General features: G+C 43.8%; 1 protein-coding gene across 1 annotated transcript in view; it reads right to left on the reverse strand.

The window, feature by feature from the left end:
• Positions 1-2,021, reverse strand: part of si:dkey-112m2.1 (transmembrane protein 132C) — a 282,047-nt gene extending 280,026 nt beyond the window's left edge. Inside the window, exons 1-2 of the mRNA XM_061734330.1 lie at positions 1,693-2,021; positions 1,106-1,287 (exon numbers count right to left, since the gene is read on the reverse strand). Coding sequence (XP_061590314.1) covers positions 1,106-1,154 — 49 coding nt within the window. The 5' untranslated portion in view covers positions 1,155-1,287; positions 1,693-2,021. The remainder of the gene's footprint in view (positions 1-1,105; positions 1,288-1,692) is intronic.
• Between the last annotated feature and the right edge of the window lie 18,830 nt (positions 2,022-20,851).

The following is a 20,851-nucleotide window of genomic DNA, read 5'->3' on the forward strand; positions in this document are numbered from 1 at the left end:
ACTGATGATAACAAACCTTCTTCTCTGGCTGCTTCATTCTTAGTTACAGCTATTCTGCCAAGATTTTACTTTTTACTTTTTTTAAATTCATAATCCCCCCCCCCCCCCCCCCCCAAAACCTCAAATTTCCTACCTTTTCTTTTTAAAGAAAGGAGTCCACAAAAGAAAACATGGTTGTTTTTTATCTGACAAACGAATCTGGCTGATCTTGTTGCTAATGAGCAGTGTTAAGTCATGTTCAGCAAAGCTGCTGCATTCCCAGACAACCGCATTTACAATATTAATAAAAAATGTCTTAACAGCTAAAACATCTACAATACTTAGAAAAGGGAATCTGTGATCAAAACGTTCAAATTAACTATATTAATACATGGACTTTTCTGCAGCAGCAAAATATAAATTTGATGTTAAACATCACAACTGTATTTTTAGCATCTGTACTTGTGTGGAAAAGCCTTTCATTGGCATTAAAATAGCGAACATAGGATCATAGAATTTTCATCTTATTTTCCTATGCATGAATTTTAAAGCACTGGATTACATGCAAGTTCAAACAACATAAACTTGAGAACTCATTTTAACCAGGTTTCTGTGGGAAAGCTCAGCTATAACCACATACAAATACATGAGCTCCCAAATGCACCTTCATCCACAAATCCAGATCTGCAGAAACTTAATGAGAGGATGCACCTGTCCTCTGTTTCTGGGTTGGGTCTGCAGTCTGCTCTTGTTCCTGGTGCTCTGCAGTGCCGGGCTCAGACAGTGCTTGAGCCTGGCACCACAGCACCCAAACCCACACACTAAGGGCAACTGTCACAGTTCATTCTCGTTAATATTACAAGTCGTGTTGTATTCTGCCACAACAGCTTACAGCTAATTATATGTTTCATAAATTATATATGTGCTGTTGGCTGACAGGATACAATTTGCATGCCATTAAATGTTTCATGCTGAAGCTGAGTGAAATCACGCAGTAAAGGTTTATGAATTTACAGTGTGTTTTACATCATTTGCCATTTGCTTTGTTTTCCATCAATCTTGTTCACCTCATTGAACAAGAACTCACGGACATTATCTGTAATCTCCCTGGGTGGGAGGGTGTTACCTGTGCACAGCAGGAGCGCGGAGAGCCCCACGCACTGGCTCGGCCCCATGTCCGTCTTGTTTATAGGTGAAAACCAAGTGGGTAACTCCCTCAGCGGAGAGATGCGCAACTTTGCACGCAATTTGTCCTCACTGAGCAGATCTCCATTTAAACCCAACGTGGTGTATTCCGTGCGGCGCAACCTGCAAACACAGACATTAATTGTGCACATCAGTAATAGCCTACAACAGTTAATAATCCATAGATTATTATTATTTTTTTTTTTTATCCCAAGAGAAACCAAATAGCGGAAAGTGGAACCACAATTTACCGTTTTCACTCCAAAGCAGAGCAAATGTATAAAGCAGTTGTTATGAATTAACTTCTAGTTATCACTGAGTTGATTTTTCTCTGTTGGTTTCGAGTAAAATTGCAGAGCCTCCTTATGGGTAAACCCAGGATGTTTAAAATAATACCGCCACAAGATTGTGGACAAGTACTTGTCAAGAATACTGAGATAGCGTACAGCACGAGAAACGGCAGCATAAGAGAAATGACAAGAAGTGTGACAAAGTGATGCAGTGTTGCGTTGTTTCTACGCCTCTTACCATTTCTCCTCTCGCACAGAAAAAGAGGTATTTTTGTCCTGTAGATGTGCACGCAGGTTACTTCAAAATAAATCCGTCTGCAGTCGTTTCATCCGCACAAAAAGAAACAGTCCCATTCAGCTTTTGCTTTGTTTCCTTTCCAAAGAGTTCGCGAGACATTCACTCCCTGGTCTTTTACGCGTGTAGCCTGTGCTTGTAGATTTAGTTTCAGATCAACATTTGGTGCGATATCACATAAAAATAAAATAAAAAATTGCAACATCTGATACACAGTCCCGCAACTTTACAGCCTGTAAATACGCGTGGTGCAAATAAGAAGCTGCATCTAGTGTGTCTGCTCCGCTGATGTCGCTCTGCACCCTGTGGATGAGGACTGGAAGAGTGTGTGTGTGTGTGTGTGTGTGTGTGTGTGTGTGTGTGTGTGTGTGTGTGTGTGTGTGTGTGTGTGTGTGTGTAGGGGTCGTTGGTGCGGGGATGAAGCATATTATCGGGATTCTGCGGGCGTCACATCAGTAAATCCAGAGCCTTCCAAATCTCAGTTCATAAACAAGAATTGTTCCTTTTGTCCCGAACCCTTAGAAGAAAAAAAGAAAGTCAAATTAGAAGAGACTTCCACATATCACTATGGGATTATTTTTGGTAAAATGTAGAAAATGAACATACATGACCGATGGTACTCTGCACACGGATATATTAAAAAGTGAACATGATTATTTCCACAATATTATGACTGGCAATTTATCCACGTGAAGCTCTCTGTTGTGTCTGCTTAAAGTCTAGGATGTATGATAGCAACAGATATTTCATTAAACCCAAAGAGAGATGTTTTGACTTGAAAGTTTTTAATTAATACATAGGCTACAAGATAAGATACAACTGACAAGAGCGTACACATGATGGTTAATTTTATAACTCCTGCGGTGTGGGTAGATCTCAGGTTCATGGTCAGTGAAGAACAGAGAGAGTGGTGCAACCTGTTGTGCTGCGTGTCCTTCATGAGAACCAACAGTGCCCCCTATGGGACACCTTTGACTGCAAGCAGATGCCTTTAATAATGTCAGTCTTGGAGACTTCTGCATAAATGTAGGACCTCCTCAGAGTATGCTGATCATGATGACCATGTCTGAGGCAGCATCACGGCAAGCTAAGTCTATTGAACTGTACAACATCATATTAGGATTAGATTTTTTATATTGTTTTAGAGTTAACTTTTCAACCAGCCACTATCAAACAGTGTGTTACATTAGTGGTTTTCTGTCCCCTGCTCCCCTGCTGATTGAAAGGCCCACTGGCAAAAGCGGCCAGCATACAAGTTCACCATTCCTTTTAAGAGCAAAGTGAACAAGCCATTATGAGACACACAAGCCAGTGACATGTTGAAAGGCAGCCAGAGGAGCCACCCCGCAGCTGCAGCCTCGCCACAACAGTGCAGAACAGCGATTACAAGCCATCAGCAGGCACAATGGAGGGACCCTGCAGGCTTAAAGGAGAAATGCTCCCTCTTCCATCCTCTTGCTCCTTCAGCATCATTTCACTAAAGTAAGATATGAAAAGAGAAGCATATTATTGATATTCCTCTGAAAAACAGCAGCACTTGTTGAAAGCTTCAGATGACACAGGAGATTTATGTTATAGTTGACATGAAAACGTAATGCTAATAATGTTTATTGCGGTTTTATATATCAACACACAATAATGCGCTCACTGCATGCGCTTGGCTTGTTATGCTTTTGTTCAAGTTGAAAAATATATATAATTAGTCTTTTTTAATGTTCTCTAAATGGGGTTTTCCTTGGAGGGGAGGGGGGAATCAAGCTTTTAACCTTGTTAACATGTCCAAAAGAGTTCTTTTTATCTGTTAAAAGGCATATGAGGAAAATCAGTCTCCAATGCTATGGCTTTAAATCTACTAAGCAACAGAAAGAACTTTGAAAGAACTGATCGTAACTACTGGTATTAAGATGATGAAATTGGAAGCTAGTGTCAACATGAAGGAAAGGTTAGCACAATCCCAGGCCAACACAGTCAGAGTTCAGGGGGGCTGGGCACTGGGCCGTGCAGACCGGTGAGACAGTTCAGGGGGCTGTCCTCGGGGACGGGAAGACCGGCGATACGGGTAAGAGGGAAACTCTCAGAACTGGGCAGACGGGCGTTCTCGGGACCTTGGCTTGGGCTGTGGCGTGAGCAGAGTCCTGGGCAGGGTCCTAGGGGTCGACTTCGGGGGACACAAAATCCTCGGCGTCGGCTGAAGGGGACACCGGGTTCTTGGCAGGGGCCTGGATGTCGGCTGAAGTGCGTCCGGGACCAACTCAGGAACACCTGGGCCCGTCTCGAGCCATGCGTGTTCCCCAGAAGGGGGACTTCTCCTCCTCAACACGGCGCATATTCTCCTCTGCCTCTTGGAGTAATATACTCTCCCGCTGGGTCCATAGTGGCTGGTCCGTTCTGTCACGGTGCGGTTGGGGTAGGACCCAGATGCAGGAGAGGCCAGGAGGCAGGAGTTTCAAAAAGTAGAGATTTAATAGTCAAAACCAAACCAAAGCATTGCCGAACAGGATACAAAAACCAAAGCTTAAAACAAGAATCCAAAACTACAAAAAACCTGGGCAGAAAACACAGAGGCACAAACAATACAGACCAGCAGGGAGCAAGGGAAAGACAAGACCAGATATACACAAGGGTTAACGAGACACAGGTGCAGAAGATCAGGGCAGATGGGAAACAGGAATGTGAAAACCAGAACTCAAACACAAAGACACAGGCTTCAAAATAAAACAGGAAGTAACAAACAGTGACATCATTGTATTGATTTTAATATAGATTTTATAGACACAGTTCCCATATGGCTCCTTTTATGCACAGTTAGGTTTTAAGTGTTAATTGTGCATTTACAGCTGTATTGTAGTGAAGAAGAAAGGTTAAAGTAGAAGTAATCCCTTACCCATGTGCTTATATGATGGTTGAAAGATGGTTCTTAATGCAGCGCCACCTAAAGGGATTAGAGGTTACAGGTGAGTAACTGAGATTTGCACTCTTGCACTTTATGCACTGAAATTCCTTCACATTTCTTGCATCATTTAATAGTATTATGCAGTGGATATGGAGAAATATGCAAAGCCCTTTCAATCTGTCTTTAAAGAAAATTGTTTTTAAACACTTCAGTCATTTTCTCATCCATTTCCTGGCAAACTAGAGATCCTCTGCTCATCCGTGCTCCTCAAAAACAAAAGCCTTTTGAGGATACTGCTCTTGTACCAAGGCATAATTACAATCAGCTGTTTGACATGCTGTTCCTTTTTACCCTTTAGCCCTAAACTATTCAATTTTAAGGTTTTATAAAAGTGCTTCAAGGCTTACTGTGTACTGTACATTTTAACAATAATAATTTGCATATTCCATACCACCACAACTTATTCTAATATGGGTTGTACAGTGTTACACTTGCTCCCTCATTAACTGGTAGGATATTCAAATAGAATAGTATATCCTGGTGGGATTGTGACCAAAACCTTGCGTTAGTAAGGAGTTCATTCTAGCAAAATTACAAAGCCATATTCATTATTCACAACACATTGTAGTTACAGTTTTAATTGTCTTGATGCTTGATTCTGGTTTACATTAACAAGCTTGCACATTTGACAAGTTTTATGGTGATTCTGTACACATTCACTCTTTACAAGATCCTCCTTTTTGTATGGACATCCTCAAACAATGTTGGAGCTGTGGTTTGTCCTCGTGTTGGGATATTCACTGCATAAGTCTGCATGGCTGCTTTTGCAGCAGTGGGATGAACCGAAACATCTCCACTACCAGTGACCCATACATCATCAGACAGCAATGTAACTAAGTGATGTAGAAGGAATCTGTGTCTAGAGGCTGAACAGAGGATTAATAGCATTGCTCTTGCTCTTTAAATGTTAAATTGAGCAGGTTAGATTGGGGGACAGCTGCATTATTAAAGTTTTACAACAAAGCATTTAGCTGTTCATGTTTTTAATCATACTACACCAAGCTGTCTAAAATAAAGAGAAAGGGGAAAAGAGAAGCAGTAAGTCAACATATCCATCATCAACAATGTCTTTTTTTTTTAGTTTTTTTTTATAAATCATTTAATTTTACATTCAACATTTCTTCTCATACAAATAAAAAATAAAAATGAATATATTATTATATTAATAATATAATAAAGAATAAATAGATAAAAAATTATGGGTCATTACCACAGGCTGACCTAATTAGGGATTTATAAAGAAATAGTTTTGTGCCTTTCCCACAGCATAAACAACATCATAATTTGATAATGAATGAATATCATAAGGCAGGGGTCACCAACCCTGGTCCTCGAGGGCCGGTGTCCTGCATGTTTTAGATGTTTCCCTGCCTTAACACACCTGATTCTAATTAATCATCGTCATCAGCTTGTCATCAAAGTCTCAATAGTTCTGTTGATGACACAGTCACTTGTATCATGGTGCAATGAAGCAGGGAAACATCTAAAACCTGCAGGGACACCGGCCCTCGAGGACCAGGATTGGTGACCCCTGTCATAAGGCATCTGCCCAATGACAGAAGCGTGATATGAATAAATGATTACATCCTGCTGTGGACTACATCTTTCCTCATGGTTTTCTGCACCTTTTAGATATTTTTCAATCCAAATAAAGGACCAAAAGAGTCAGATATAGACCCACTGTAATTCAACAAGAAGCAGGAACCTTCTTCATAGCAATCATGCTGTCAAGCTTGCTGATTTATATCAGGTTTTCAACTGCTCGTACAGCGCATGGATTTATGTTTAAGACAGGTTTAAAGGGGACATACCGTGTGACGAAATAATTATTTCTGCTTTAGAGCATATACTTGGGTGTCTGAACTGGCTACCAAACCAAAAACTCTTTATTTGAGGCTAACAAGGCCTTATAAGATATATATATATATATATATATATATATATATATATATATATACATATATACATATATGTATATATGATGTATTTAGAGTATTCCATCCTAACTAAATTAACGAAACTAAATTCAAAAGATAATTGCATAAATGGAATGCAGTTGTGAATCAGACTCTACCCCTTAAAAGCAGCTACTGTTAACTGAGATATAAAAACAAGCAGTGCGTTTACATTATGTTAGAAGATTATCACATTATTGCATCAGTCCCACTGAAACTGCATTTTTAAAATGCACGTAAACATCTTAGTCCAACTGAAATTAAATTTAACCTGATTTCTCATCGTTGGCTTCAAAGCAGATGAATTTGAGCCAATTCCTGCATGTAAAAATTTAAACTGGACTTGAAGTGGCCTATACACTCTGTTCATGCTCCACAGTAGAGGGCTGCATTGGGATTGGGTCCCGGTGGGTCCCGCGGGACCCAACGCAAATCTCCCGGGAGCAGGCGGGATGAAGTTTCCTGCGGGCGGGAGCGGGCGGCTAAAAAAAAAAAACTGCGGGATCGGGGCCGGCCTAGCCTAGCGGGAAGATGGACATAAATTACGTGATAAAGAACCTCAAACAAGGTATTTTCCAAGCAAAGACAAAGCAAGGAAAGTCGGACATTTGGAAAAAGTTCTCAATTGTGTGTGACAAAGATGGAAAAAAACTGGTCTTTGTTAGTTGTGACAAATGTGCGAAGATTCTAGTTTACAATGGACACAAATCCGGCACCTCGGGTTTGAGGCGACACGCCTGCTCTATTCTCCCCGGTCAAAGTAAGCTGCTTTTCAGCGATAAAAAAGTTCTCCCTACACACATTAAACAAGAAACAACTGAGAAATGTGTGGAAGTGTGTTGTCTCGACCTAAGGCCATATGACTTTGTCGCCGGGAAAGGCTTTACTGACATATCCCAGCACTTTGTTAACGTCGCCGCTAAATATGGCCAATTTGATGGAAAGATGTTTTTCCTCATCCAACCACTGTATCCAGACACATCGAGGGGCGAGCACAAGCACTGCAGGCGTCAGTGGTAGCGGAGATAAAGCCCATCATAGAAACATATGGATGCGCCATCACAACTGATGTATGGACGGAGGATTACCATAAAACTTCCGGCACCATCCATTATACGAACAACAACTCAACCTCGTTTCCAGGGTGCTGTTTGCGGCTTCCTTTGAGAGTGGTGTGTCAAAGACGGGGGAGAATATCAGGAGCCTGCTATTCCAGAAACTCAAGTGAATTTGGAATAGACGCTTCTATCTGGCCGTGTTGTATTTGTCACTGACCGGGGAGCCAACATAGTCGCCACTCTGCGTGGATACACCAGGCTGAACTAACGCGCACATCCGGAACGTCACTCTGTCAAGTGCATTCGCACCAGGTGTTTTGGCTGAAAGTGCTGAGCTGTCTGAACTGTTGACCAATTCAAAAAAGTTGGTGAAGTATTTCAATCATTCAGGTCTGCAAAGCAGCTTGAAAAAATCCCTCAAGCAATCCATCGAGACCCGATGGAATTCAAATTACGATATGCTGGATTCCATACTGCAACAGCATGAAGAGATCTCCACGTTACTGCTGGGCAATAACCAGTATGACCGGATTGCGCAAATTAATGCGAACACGCTGAAAAGCGTAGTTGCATTCCTTAAATTATTTAAGGAGGATGCTACTAATGACCTAGAGTCCAACAACTCCACTCCCAGTGCATCACTTACACTGCCGTGGTCTGTGAGACTCACTGAACACTGCCAAGCAGCATCCCTCGAGCCCTTGCTCTCTGAAGTCGCCAATGTCTGTGCTTCGCGTCTGGAAGAACTGATGGGCACCAGTGTCACATCGGCATTACCCCTCCACATGATGTTCAGGATTGCAACATTCCTGACTCCTATTTATTTATTATTTATTTATTAGTGTTACATTTCGAACCACTCACAGCTGTTGTTGCCATTTGTTAATTAGGTTATAGGTTCTTATTTTTAGTTTGCAACATTAATAACAGCTGTTTTTCATGTTGTTTATTTGACATTTGTATGTGTGATGGTGCAAAGTTTTTGATAAAAACGAAGTCATGTTTAAATGTATTGTGTTGTGTGGTTTATCTATTATCACTCTACTCTACTCCACAGTTCCCACCCTAGCCTTTGACTCAAAAATATAGTGGGAGGCTACTCGAGCCCTGCACATAAATATACTAAATGTTAACAGGGGAACGTTTAGTTAAAGGGGACCTATTATGGCATCTAATACCTATTTTAAACAGGCCTTGAATGTCTTAAATAAATTAGAAATTCAGCCTCTGAGCCATGTCTTTAGCATCCCATTCTCTAACCTCATTATCTATGCAGGATTCTGAGTGGGCGGGGCTATGATAATGAGGCACTGTGCTGATTGGCTGCCTGAATGACGCAATACACCGCTACGAAAAAATGGCGGAAGCGGAGTTACCGTGTCATAACTGCATGCGATGCGAGCGTCAGCGACAAAATCAATTCCATTGCTTTATTTTCTATTGGACTGTCCTAACTGTCCGCAGTGACGCAGCGCTGCGCAGCACGATGCGGAGCGCCGTTTTGAGCTGAATATTTGTCGAATGCAGGCTTCTATTTTCTTCCTGTCGCTCGCGTTGAAAGCCGCTTGAAAGCGCTGTAGGAAACAGTCACGGATGAGGAACGGCTGATCCAGTTAGTTGAAATGAGAAGTTATCTCTATGATACCTCCTCATTTCACTACAAAAACCTCGATAAAGTGGCAGCTGGCTGGAGGGAGATGGACAGAGAGCGTCCGATGTCACGCAGTGCTACGCGATAGTCGGCCACTCGCATGCAGTTACACGGTTTTATAGTTGTGGGCGTGGTTTGCATTTTCGTTACGTAACGAAAATGCGCAGAATCTGAATGACTCATAGAAGCCACATCAGACTGGATGGTTCATCCGGGCGGGTGTACAGACACTGCAGAATTGGGTTGCTTTCATCCTTCTCTGAGTTGGCAGGCTGAGGGGAGACCACTTTATATATGTTAAAGCAAGAAAAAACGTGTTTTTCATAATAGGTCCCCTTTAGATAAGATCAATGTCACTTGGATCTCTACAAGAACTATGCACATGTTTTATAGGAGGAAAAGTAGAGCTCACTGTGGCCAAAACCTGATTGTTTAGTGGATTATTGTACATTTGCTGGAGATTTGTAACAATGCTCTGCTATATATCATGATAACTGTAGATTACAACTAAATATTAATCTTCTTATGTAAATTCCATTATCAAAGAGTTGGTGCACTAATGTCATTATACAAACATCTGACAAGCATTTTCCCTCATATCAGATTAGTGAAGCTCTGGCACCACGAGTGCAGCGGGTTGCTGGATTGATGACGACCCCCCATGAAAGACCAGATGGCCAAATGTAAATGCTTTAAACATTCTTGTTGGTGAATGATATGATGACAGCAATAACAACTGTGCTCTGATTGTAGTAGCTCTATTAGTGTAGTTCAGTATGATTTTTATTCTATTTTCTAAGCACATGTTGCTGCATCGGTGGCTTAGTGATTAGCACTGTTGCCTCACATCAAGAAGGTTCCTGGTTTGACACCCGAGCCCGACGGAGGCTTTCTGTGAGGAGTTTGTATGTTCTCCCCGTGCTTGTGTGGGTTCTCTCCGGGTACTCCGGCTTCCCCCCACAGTCCAAAGACATCCATACAAGGTTAATTGATGATTCTAAATTCCCCGTAGGTGTGAGTGTAATGACCCTTTTCCACTAGTATCTACTCAGCGCGCTTATACCCGCCACGCCCCCGTCTTGCGCTTTTCCACTACGGGCCAAGGCGGGTGGAGCCGTGCCAAGCAGATACTTTTTCTGTATCTTTTCTGCTGAGGTTCAAAGCGTGCTGAGCCGGCACTATATCTGACATCACCACCCTCCACGCCACTGATTGGTCGGGGGGCGGGGCCGTCAGACGTTTGAATCAAGCGGGAGTCAGCGCGAGAGCGACTGGCGGCTCGCGGCGATTTTATTATGAAGCGCAAACGTCTGTTTGGTGATCCAACTCTGAGGTGCAGATGTTCATAAACCTGGTGGCTGACGAGAGAATTAAAAAAGGGATGTAGACGGGTGATAAGGAACGATCAGATCCACCAGGAGCTGTGTTTTACTCTCAGCCGCTCGCGGCTCCAGCTGATTTCTGATCAGCGCCGACACGAACAAAGGGGTTGCGCAATCGAGTACGTCACAGCAGCTTCACCCCAACCTGCCCACTTCTCACTTGGCTTTGGAAAAACAAACGAGGACAAAGCGGGCGGAGCCGGGACGATGCGTGACGAGCCGAGTCGGGCTACCGTACTAGTGGAAAAGCGCCATAAGTGTGCATGGTTGTCTATTTCTATATGTGGCCCTGCGATAGACTGGCGACCTGTCCAGGGTGAACCCCTGCCTCTCACCTGTAATGAGCTGGGATAGGCTCCAGCAGACGCACGTGACCCTGCAAAGGATAAAACGGGTAAAGAAAATGAATGGATGTTGCTACAAGATGAAGTAAAGCATTCTTTTTTCAAACTTGAAAAACTCAAATTTGACTCATAATTTGTCGTAATTTTAGAGACTCATGTCTTGACTCGGACCTGATATTAGGTTCAATATGAGTTTGTTCCACTTTTTGTTATACATGTTTTGGAAAAAAGTAATGTCACTTACAGTAAATGCCAGGTTTTGCTTGACTGTTTTGCTTTTACTGATTTATTGTGCCCTGCTGAGTTTTCCATCTGTAAAAGAGCCAGTAAGGAGATGATGGGGACAGCTTTGAGCTTCAGATATCATCTGGAAGGTGGCTTTGGACAAAATTAAAAACAGCCAAGAACTAGGCTATAAACATGCAATCCATGTAGCTATCAGGCAATCAAAGAAGAAGTGCTGTGCAAGGAAGAGTAAACATTTTCATGAGAGTTGTGTTTTTGAAATGTAACAAGAACATGAATGCCAAGAGATACTTAAATTGGACTCAATTTAGGCTTCCTTTTTATGACTTGGACTTGACAGACTCAAGCCCTGGGGACTCAAGACCGGACTGGAGTTTGGTAACTTGACTTGATCACTGGCCTTTCCGAGATTAATGTGAATTTATGCAGGATAGCAGATTTTATAACCCTTTATAATTACACGGCCATGTGTTTGTAATGTGTAACCTAGTACCACTACTGTCATTCACTGTACTCCAATTTACAGTACCGTACTTTTAAAACATGAAATTAGATGTGGTAGTACTGGCATCTAACACTTTTATTTTACTTTTATAGTACAGTGGGACACTTTAAATTAACAACCCTAAGCTGTTTGGGAGACTTATTGAACCTCACAGCAGGGGTTATACAGTTTGTGCACATTTTGTACATTTGACTTTTTGTCTAAGAAACCAAACCTTCCTGTGCCTTTGTCCATCTATAATAGTGATTCAAGGGTTCATGTGTTTTGCCTGCTTCCACTGCTATAACGTAGTAGCTGGAACAGTTAAAATAATAACCAACGGATGACCTTTTCTAAGTCTGCAGCAGAAATAAATTCTGATCTTTGTAGGCTGTGTCAGGAGAAGTAGGATTACATCGTTTTAGACCTGTCTGAGCAGAATAATGCCACTGTTGTGGTACTATTTTCACTCATTATAAGATAAAGCAAGCAGACAAGAGAAGGGAAGAGTTAATGTTCGTAGTTATGGGGCAGCAGTGAGTTATAACAAGCCTCTTCTGGTGAAATAAAGAGGTACTGGTTATAGTCTTTTCACTCCACCACCAATCTCCACCATTAAAATTAACAATGTTGGGCCACAGTCCTGTGTTGAACATGGAAAGACTTGAGGCCCAACTCTGAGGTTAGCCTCAATTTCTTACAGCTGACCACATGGTTTGAAACAAAGGAAAACTCCATTTTGACTCAAAGCCCTGGCAGGCTTTGCATTTACGGCCCTTCAGTGATAATGAATAGCCTCCTCATTGGGCATGGACATCAAAACGCAGGAGAGGCCCTCACCGATTTATGGCAGCCCAGGCCAGGCTATAAAGAGCAGGCTCCCCCTTCTCTCTTTCTCTTTCTCTCTCTTCTCCCTCAGCCCTGTCCACTGTCCCATGGAGTTATCTGTGAGCTATGAAGAAGGCCACAGCTCCTATTTTAGCATTAAGAGCTACTAGCGAACGCACCACGAGATGTGGTAGTATCGCGAGAACGAGGCAGCAGAATCCAATATGGCGAGGTAATACTTTCGTTTTCAATAAATGCTTTAAAAACGATTATATTCTCAGTTTAAAATAACGAAAGGGTAGTTTATAGTTAGATTATATAATTCCGAACCCAACCTGGAGCAAAGCGAATCTTTAGACGCATCTATAGACGAGTATTTTGAGAGATTTGTCATGGTGAAGAAGTCTGGGGGCGCGTCCTCTGGCGCTTCCTCCACGCCGAAGCGTTGCCGTCCTGAGGATTCCCCTGGAGCAACCTCTCCTCCAGGAAATACCACCGAGGACATTCTGAGGTCCATTGACACCCGCTTGGCCTCCCATGACTCCCGTTTATCCCTGGTGGAAGTCCTGCACAAGGAATTCCAGTCATTAAGAGAAGCTGTGGAATACGGTAACCAGCAGGTGGAAAAATTGATGGCTGAAAACACCAATCTGAAGAAGTCGATGAAATCCATGTCAGAGGGTTTTAGCCGACTCCAAAATGAAAATAAATCTTTAAAGGAGGCCGTTTTAGACCTTCAAGCTCGTTCCATGAGGGACAACTTGGTGTTCTCGGGGATCCCGGAGAAACCTGATGAAGATCCTGAACAATCCGTCCAGGATTTCATCCGGAACCACCTGAAGCTTCCAGAAGACCTGGCGAACTCCATCACGTTTCACCGCGTCCATCGCCTAGGAGGAAGAAGACCCGAAGCCCAGAGACCCAGGCCCATTGTTGCTAAATTCGAACACTATAAAGACAAAGAGCTTGTGAGAAGACGGGGGCCACAGCTACGCGGATTGCCGTTCTCCGTGAACGACCAGTTCCCCCGGGAGATCCTGGACCGTCGCCGAGTCCTCTTCCCGGTCCGGAGGAGGTTCATGACGGAGGGATCTCGTGCTGTCATCACCGTGGACAAGCTGTACGTGAACGGACAACTGTACCGCGACTCCAACATCACGCCCTGGCTCTTCTAAAAAGGATGAGTACAAAATTTACTTTCTTTTCCTCTCTTTCTTTCTTACTAACTGGTGATTAGGTCAGATATAGTTACATAAACACTTGGTGATTAGATTAGATATAGTTTCATAAAATATTCTCGGTATATATTAATGTATTAATAATTCTTGCTCTGCTAGTCTCGGTAAGTTATAGGCTCACACTGGTGACTGCCTTTCTCTCTCTTTTTCTTATTTTCTCTATTTCTTTTTCTATCATGTTTAGAATTATCTCCCTCCCCCCCACCTCACTCCCTTTCCCCTTTTTTTTTCTTTTTTCCCTCTATGTCCCACTCTGCTGCACTTTCTTTCTCGGTTTGGTAAATTGGTACAAACACACATTTCACACATCTAGAATAACATGGCACACACACATACCACAACTTTTCATGCAACATTACCACTTACATATAATGTTACTTTCAATGATTGGATTATGGATAAATTAAAGTTTGTCACCTGGAACGTAAACGGAGCCGGGAACACGGCAAAGAGATTAAAACTTCTTAACCACATACAAACTCTGCAGGCGGACATTGTCCTACTGCAAGAAACTCATTTAGTTAAAGCTTCGGTAGATGCATTGGCCACGGCACAATTTCCGCATGTTTTCTGCGCCTGTTACAACTCCAGACAAAGAGGGGTAGCAATTCTCATTAATAAAAGAGTAAATTTCACCGTAAAGGACACTCACATTGACTCAGAGGGTAGATATTTAATTTTAGTCTTGCAAATTCAAAGCTTGAATTTATGTATTTCTAATGTATATGGCCCAAATGTTGATGATTCCTCGTTTTTTCACTCTTTTTTCACCTCACTTTCTGCTCACCTAGACAACACAGTCATCATCGGAGGAGACTTCAACATGGTTCTGGACCCTGGAGTGGACAGGCTCAGTAATGCAGGCGGACACAGGAGTTGGCAGTCAGCAAGTATTGTTAAGCAATACATGAATGATCTGGGTCTTTGCGATACATGGCGCTCTCTACACCCAACCCTTAGGAACTACACTTTTTTCTCAGCCGTTCATCACTCATATTCTAGGTTAGATTATTTTTTAGTCAGTAGCTCTCTGATGAGAGATATCTCAGAATCACAAATTCACCCAATCATTATTAGCGATCACGCACCTGTTTCTTTCACTCTGGGGAAGAGGGGGAGCGTATCATCCTCCAAAGTTTGGAGATTTAATACATCATTGCTAAAAGACCCCGACTTTATTAATTTCTTTAAGAAAGAATGGGATATATTTTTACAAAATAACGACCAGCCGGAAATTTCAGCGAGCGTTCTATGGGAAGCAGGAAAAGCAGTAATGCGAGGCAAAATAATTTCCTTTTCTTCAAATAAGAAAAAAAAAGACAACTTAAAAACAAAAGAATTAGAGTGTGAAATAAAGACGCTAGAGGAGGCCTTCCAGACCTCTGCAGACGAACGTATCCTTAACAGAATAAGGAAAACTAAAATAGAATTAAATAAAATAATTGACGCAAAAACACAGTTTCTAGTACAAAGGCTTCGCCTGGAAAACTTTGCACATGCTAACAGATCGGGAAAATACTTAGCCAATCAATTAAAAATAAACAAAGAAAAAACAACCATAACATCCATTAAGGACCAGTCAGGGGGAGTTACACATGATCCCTGTTTAATAAATTCAGTCTTTAGAGACTTTTACTATAAATTATACTCGTCACAAATTGAACCATCTGATCAATCCATTAATGAGTTTCTTGGAGACATTAATCTGCCGAAGTTACATCAGGAACAGGTTACGAATTTAGACTCACCGCTCTCAATAGGAGAACTCCATGAAGCTCTTCAACATATGCCCAATAATAAAGCTCCGGGCCCAGATGGTTTCCCAGCTGAATTTTACAAGGAATTCTGGAGTATATTAGCACCAACATTTTATAAAATGATTCTAAATGCTAGGGAGAATAAAAGCTTACCCTTAAATATGAACTCTGCTAATATTAGTCTTTTATTAAAACCGGACAAGGATCCCTTGCTCCCATCGAGCTACCGCCCAATTTCATTGATAAATGTAGACCTTAAAATAATTAGCAAGGCCATTACTGAACGTCTGAAAAGAGTCACCCCTTCTATTATACATCCAGATCAAACAGGCTTCATTAAAGGTAGACATTCGTCTACTAATATTCGCAGATTATTAAATATTATAGACTATTCGAGTATCAATAAACAGGAGACTACTATTATATCCTTAGACGCGGAAAAAGCATTTGATAAGGTAAATTGAAAGTTTCTATTGGCAACTTTGCATAAATTTGGATTTGGCGAATCTTTCATTGACTGGATAAAAATATTATACAGCTCTCCCAAGGCACGTGTAAGGACAAATGATCAAATCTCTACAAGTTTTACCTTGCAAAGAGGCACTAGACAGGGTTGCCCTCTCTCTCCCTCATTATTTGCAATATTTATTGAACCTTTAGCAGCAGCTATTAGACAAAATCAAAATATTAAAGGTATACAATGTAAAATATTAGAGCACAAAATAAGTCTTTATGCGGATGACGTACTCCTCTTCCTCCAGAACTCACGATCTTCACTATCACAGACAATTGCACTTATAGAGGGATTTTCATCTCTGTCTGATTATTCTATTAATTGGTCTAAATCCACTGTTTTGTGTGTTAACTGCAATTTTAGGAATATAACCAATACTCAATTACAATCAGGGAACATTAGATATTTAGGCATAAACATCTCCCCTAGGTTGTCAGAGTTAATAAAATTAAATCATGTTCAGCTTATAAAGAAAATAGAAGATGATCTTTCCAGATGGAGCTCTCTCCCCATTTCGCTCATGGGTAGAATAGCCACCATTAAAATGATGGTTTTACCAAAAGTAAATTATTTTTTCTCAATGATACCATGCAAACCCCCTCTTTCCTGGTTTAAATCGTTGGACTCATATGTATCAAAATTTCTGTGGAAAAATAAAACTCCACGTATTAGTTTAAAGACATTGCAAAAATCCAAAGAATATGGAGGTTTAGAATTACCTAATTTTCAGTATTACTTCATAGCCAGTAAGTTACAGTATATTGTAAAATGGTCAAAAGATCATCCTTTAGATAGTCAATGGCTGGACTCAGAGCAAGTGTTTTGTAATGAACTAGAAATCTCAGAGTTACCATTTATTAGTCAAAGTATCAAACGTCATCAATGTTTCAAAAGCATTAATATTAGCACAACTTTATCAGCTTGGTGGGAATTTCTTAAAATAGCTAAAATTTCACTTTTTCCATGTGACCGTACACCCATATGGAACAACCCAGACATCGTGAAAAAGGATAAAAAGATGGTTAACTTCGTTCAATGGAGAGATCAAGGAATACGGTACTTACAGCACGTAATTGTAGGAGGACAGTTTGTACCTTTCAATACACTTATTGTTCAATACGGAGTTAGCAGGAATACATTTTTAGAGTATCAACAACTTAAGGCAATAATAAATAAAACATACAAAATTAGCCAATTAGATTTAAAACTTCCCGCTAAGATAATAGATTTATTGAATCTAAGCACTTTAAAGTTGTTATCAAAACTCTACAGGTTAGTGTCTAAACTGGACGATTCAGTCTCTCTCCCGATCTCTAAGTGGGAGGCGGATCTCTCTCTTAATACCGACCAGTTTTCTTGGTCACAAATATGCTTAAATACGTTTACTATGACTAAAAACCCAAACCTACAACTTATACAGTACAAAGTTCTTCATAGAATACATTATACTGGACAAAGGATGTTCCAGATGGGCTTTGTCACCTCTAATATCTGTTCACAGTGCACAGAGAACACCCCAGATAATTATATGCATGCTTTATGGTTCTGTACACCGGTACAGAGGTTCTGGAAGGAGATTTGTGAGGATTTATCCACATGGATCAACCACAGAATCCCAGTGTGCCCCACGGTATGTATATTAGGTCACCTGGGAGACACTCAAATAGATCCTAATTGGACACACCGGGTTCTCACTGCCTTATGTATCGCAAAGAAAACCATTCTAGTAAATTGGAAACAAAAATCCAGTTTATGTATCAACCATTTTAGGAATCTTTTATCAGATCATATTAGTAGTGAGATAATGTCTGCCTCCACTGAACAACATTCGGCTGAATTGCACTCTCTGTGGTCCCCGTTTATTGGCTTCGTTACCTAGTGGGGGCGGGGGGGGTGGTGATCTCGTAGCCCTTGGGGTTGGGGGTCGGCTTGGGGGGTCTGGGGCGCGGGCCTCGGGTGGCCCCTGGGGGGCGGTGGGGGGGGGCCGCGGGGCCCTGTCCCTAGCCGGTGGGGGCCTTGGGGGCCTGTGGGGGGGGTTACCTCATGGCGGTGGGGGGGGGGTGGCTGGGGAGGGCTCGGGCGGGGGGCTGTGGCTGGGGCGTCTCCGGGCCTCCCGGGGGGGGCGGGGCCGTGGGCGTGGGGGTCCCACCCGGAGGGCCCGGCCCTGCCTGGGTGGGGGGTGGCTGTCTGCGCTGGGGGGGCATTGCTGCCTTGGTCCTCCGTCGCTGGGCGGGGGCCAAGTGCCCCTGCGGATGTGGGGACTCCGGGACCCTTGGGGTGTCCGCCGGGGTGGCCTCGGGGGGGGTGGGGCCGGGTCCGGGGAGCGGGCCTCCCCTGACCGGGGGGTGCACGGGCGGGCGCGACGGCGGGGTGGCACCATTCCCAGGTATCTATGTCTTATGTTGTCAGTATGAATGGGAGGATGTTGGACCGCTTCCCCCTCCGTCTGGGGGCTCCGGCGGCGCCGGGGGCGCCCTTGGAGGTACGGTGGGGCCCTTGCCCGGCTCGGGGGGCCGGCCCCCGTCTACTGGACGGCCGGTGGGGGGACGCGGGTGTCTTATCAGGGCCGGCTTTGCTGGTCCTGCTTCCTGGCTTCGGCCTCCGCTCCCCCTCTTGCCCCCCCTACACGATTCATACGCACATAGGCGAAAGGCGGGGGGTCCGGGTCGTGGGGGGCACTGTCCCGCGGGGCCTGGCACTCCCCGCCTCACGGTTTTAACAGCAAAATAGACACTGCACATTCAACACTTAATAAATACATTTGACAAGGACACGTAGTTCGGGAGGGGGGGGGGTCTGTGTCAATCGATACTTGGCCCTCCCTCCTCCCTGTTTTTATGGCATTAATCACATGCACTCAACACAAGGGGCGGGAGGGGGTCCCACATCACCCGCGTTCCCTCACCGGCCTGGGCCTGGGGCGGGTGGGTCGGGTTACCCGGGCCTGGCGGGGCCCGCCGTGCAGCCTGGGGTGCCTTCTGGCGGTGCTGGATCCCCCCGGGGAGGGGGAAACGGTGCGTGATTGTATGTCTGTGTCGGTGGGAATGCGGTATGGAAGGGTCCTGCCATGGAGGATTTGAGCCTCCATTGGCAGGACATCAAAAACTTAATAATTTATCAATATTATTTTATACAAAGATGGTTATTATTATTATTATTATTAGTATTATTATTAGTATTATTATTATTATTATGTATAGTATATTATATTATTATTAGTATAGGTATCGAATAGGTGAATGGATGAATGAATGGGATGCCTGGGTCTGGGGCCCTCCGTTGTCGGGCCTGCGCGGGTGTCGCCTTGTTGGGGGGTTCCCTCTCTCCGGGCCCGTCTCCGGTCCCCCCCGCTGCCTCTACGGCGGGGCGCCCCCTCTGGTCTTGGAGGGCCACTTTTGTGGGGGACGGGTGCGCCTGCCCGCGTCGGCGGCCGGGGCGGCTCTGTCTCTCCGGGCAGGCTGGCCCCCTGCCGGGTGGGGGTCGTTGGCCTGAAGGGTGAGGGCCTCCTGGCCGCGTGTCCGGCCCGGACCGGGTGGCCGGGGATTGCCTGGGTTGCGGTCCGCCGCCGCGGGATCCCTGGCTGCTTCTTTCTGCGCCGTGGGGGCCCCGCCCGCGGGCCCCCTCGGCCGCCGCCGGGTGGGGGGGGGGCCTCGCAGGCGGTGGGTTGCCTCCCTCCTACTTCTCCCCTCTGTGGGGTTGCCGGTGGCCTGGGTTCCGGGCTCTTCCTTGTCGGCCTCTGGTCTCGCGGGTGGCGGGGTTGCTCCCCCCCCTCCCCCACTATAGATACACTTCAGGTGGAGCTTTGTTTGGTTTATTACACACACACACACACACACACACACACACACACACACACACACACACACACACACACACACACACACACATACACACACACACACATATAGTCATTTAGTCACATGCATACACACACACACACACACACACACACACACACACACACACACACACACACACACACACACACACACATGCATGATCATATACATACACACACACACACATAGACATACACACTGGCTTGTTCACCTGCATGCTGGCTCTCTAGTTTTTGGGTTTAGGTAGCGGTAGCGATAGCTTAGCTCAGACTGCGATCAGATCTCAAGATTTAGGTCGATTGCTGTTCGTGTTTTGGATGGCTCCGTGCCGGTTTCGTGCTTTGTTTGTGGTTTTTTTGTTGCAGATTTCCAGTGCTTGACGTGTGTCTCCGTGTGTTCCTGCTTCCTGGATTGGCAGTGGATGTCGTCACCCCCCCCCCCCCCCCCCCCACCCCCCCCCCCAAAAAAAAAAAAAAAAAAAAAAAAAAAAAACACTGGGTTTGTATGTGTATATTTATGTATGTCTACGCATATGTGTGCGTATATATATGTATATATTACATATAGTAATAATGCACATATATACACTTTTGGTTTCTACCGTCATGGTATCAATCAATAATATGTGTGCAGACAAGGTAAAAAAAAAAAAAAAAAAAAAAAAAAAAAAAAGAGCTACTAGCTATGGGGCGGCCTTCTCCATTTTTGCGCCAGAAGAAGCGTCTGACTGCCTTGAAATGGCAACCATAATCTGTAGCGCTGCAACGAGTGACCCGAAAACGTTCTGAGCCCCAGATGAGCTGAACGAAGGACCCTTGCATGCCTTGATGTGAACGGCTTTGGACCGACCTGG

Source organism: Cololabis saira, chromosome 11 (assembly GCF_033807715.1).
Source record: "Cololabis saira isolate AMF1-May2022 chromosome 11, fColSai1.1, whole genome shotgun sequence".
NCBI classification, from domain to species: Eukaryota; Metazoa; Chordata; class Actinopteri; order Beloniformes; family Belonidae; genus Cololabis; species Cololabis saira.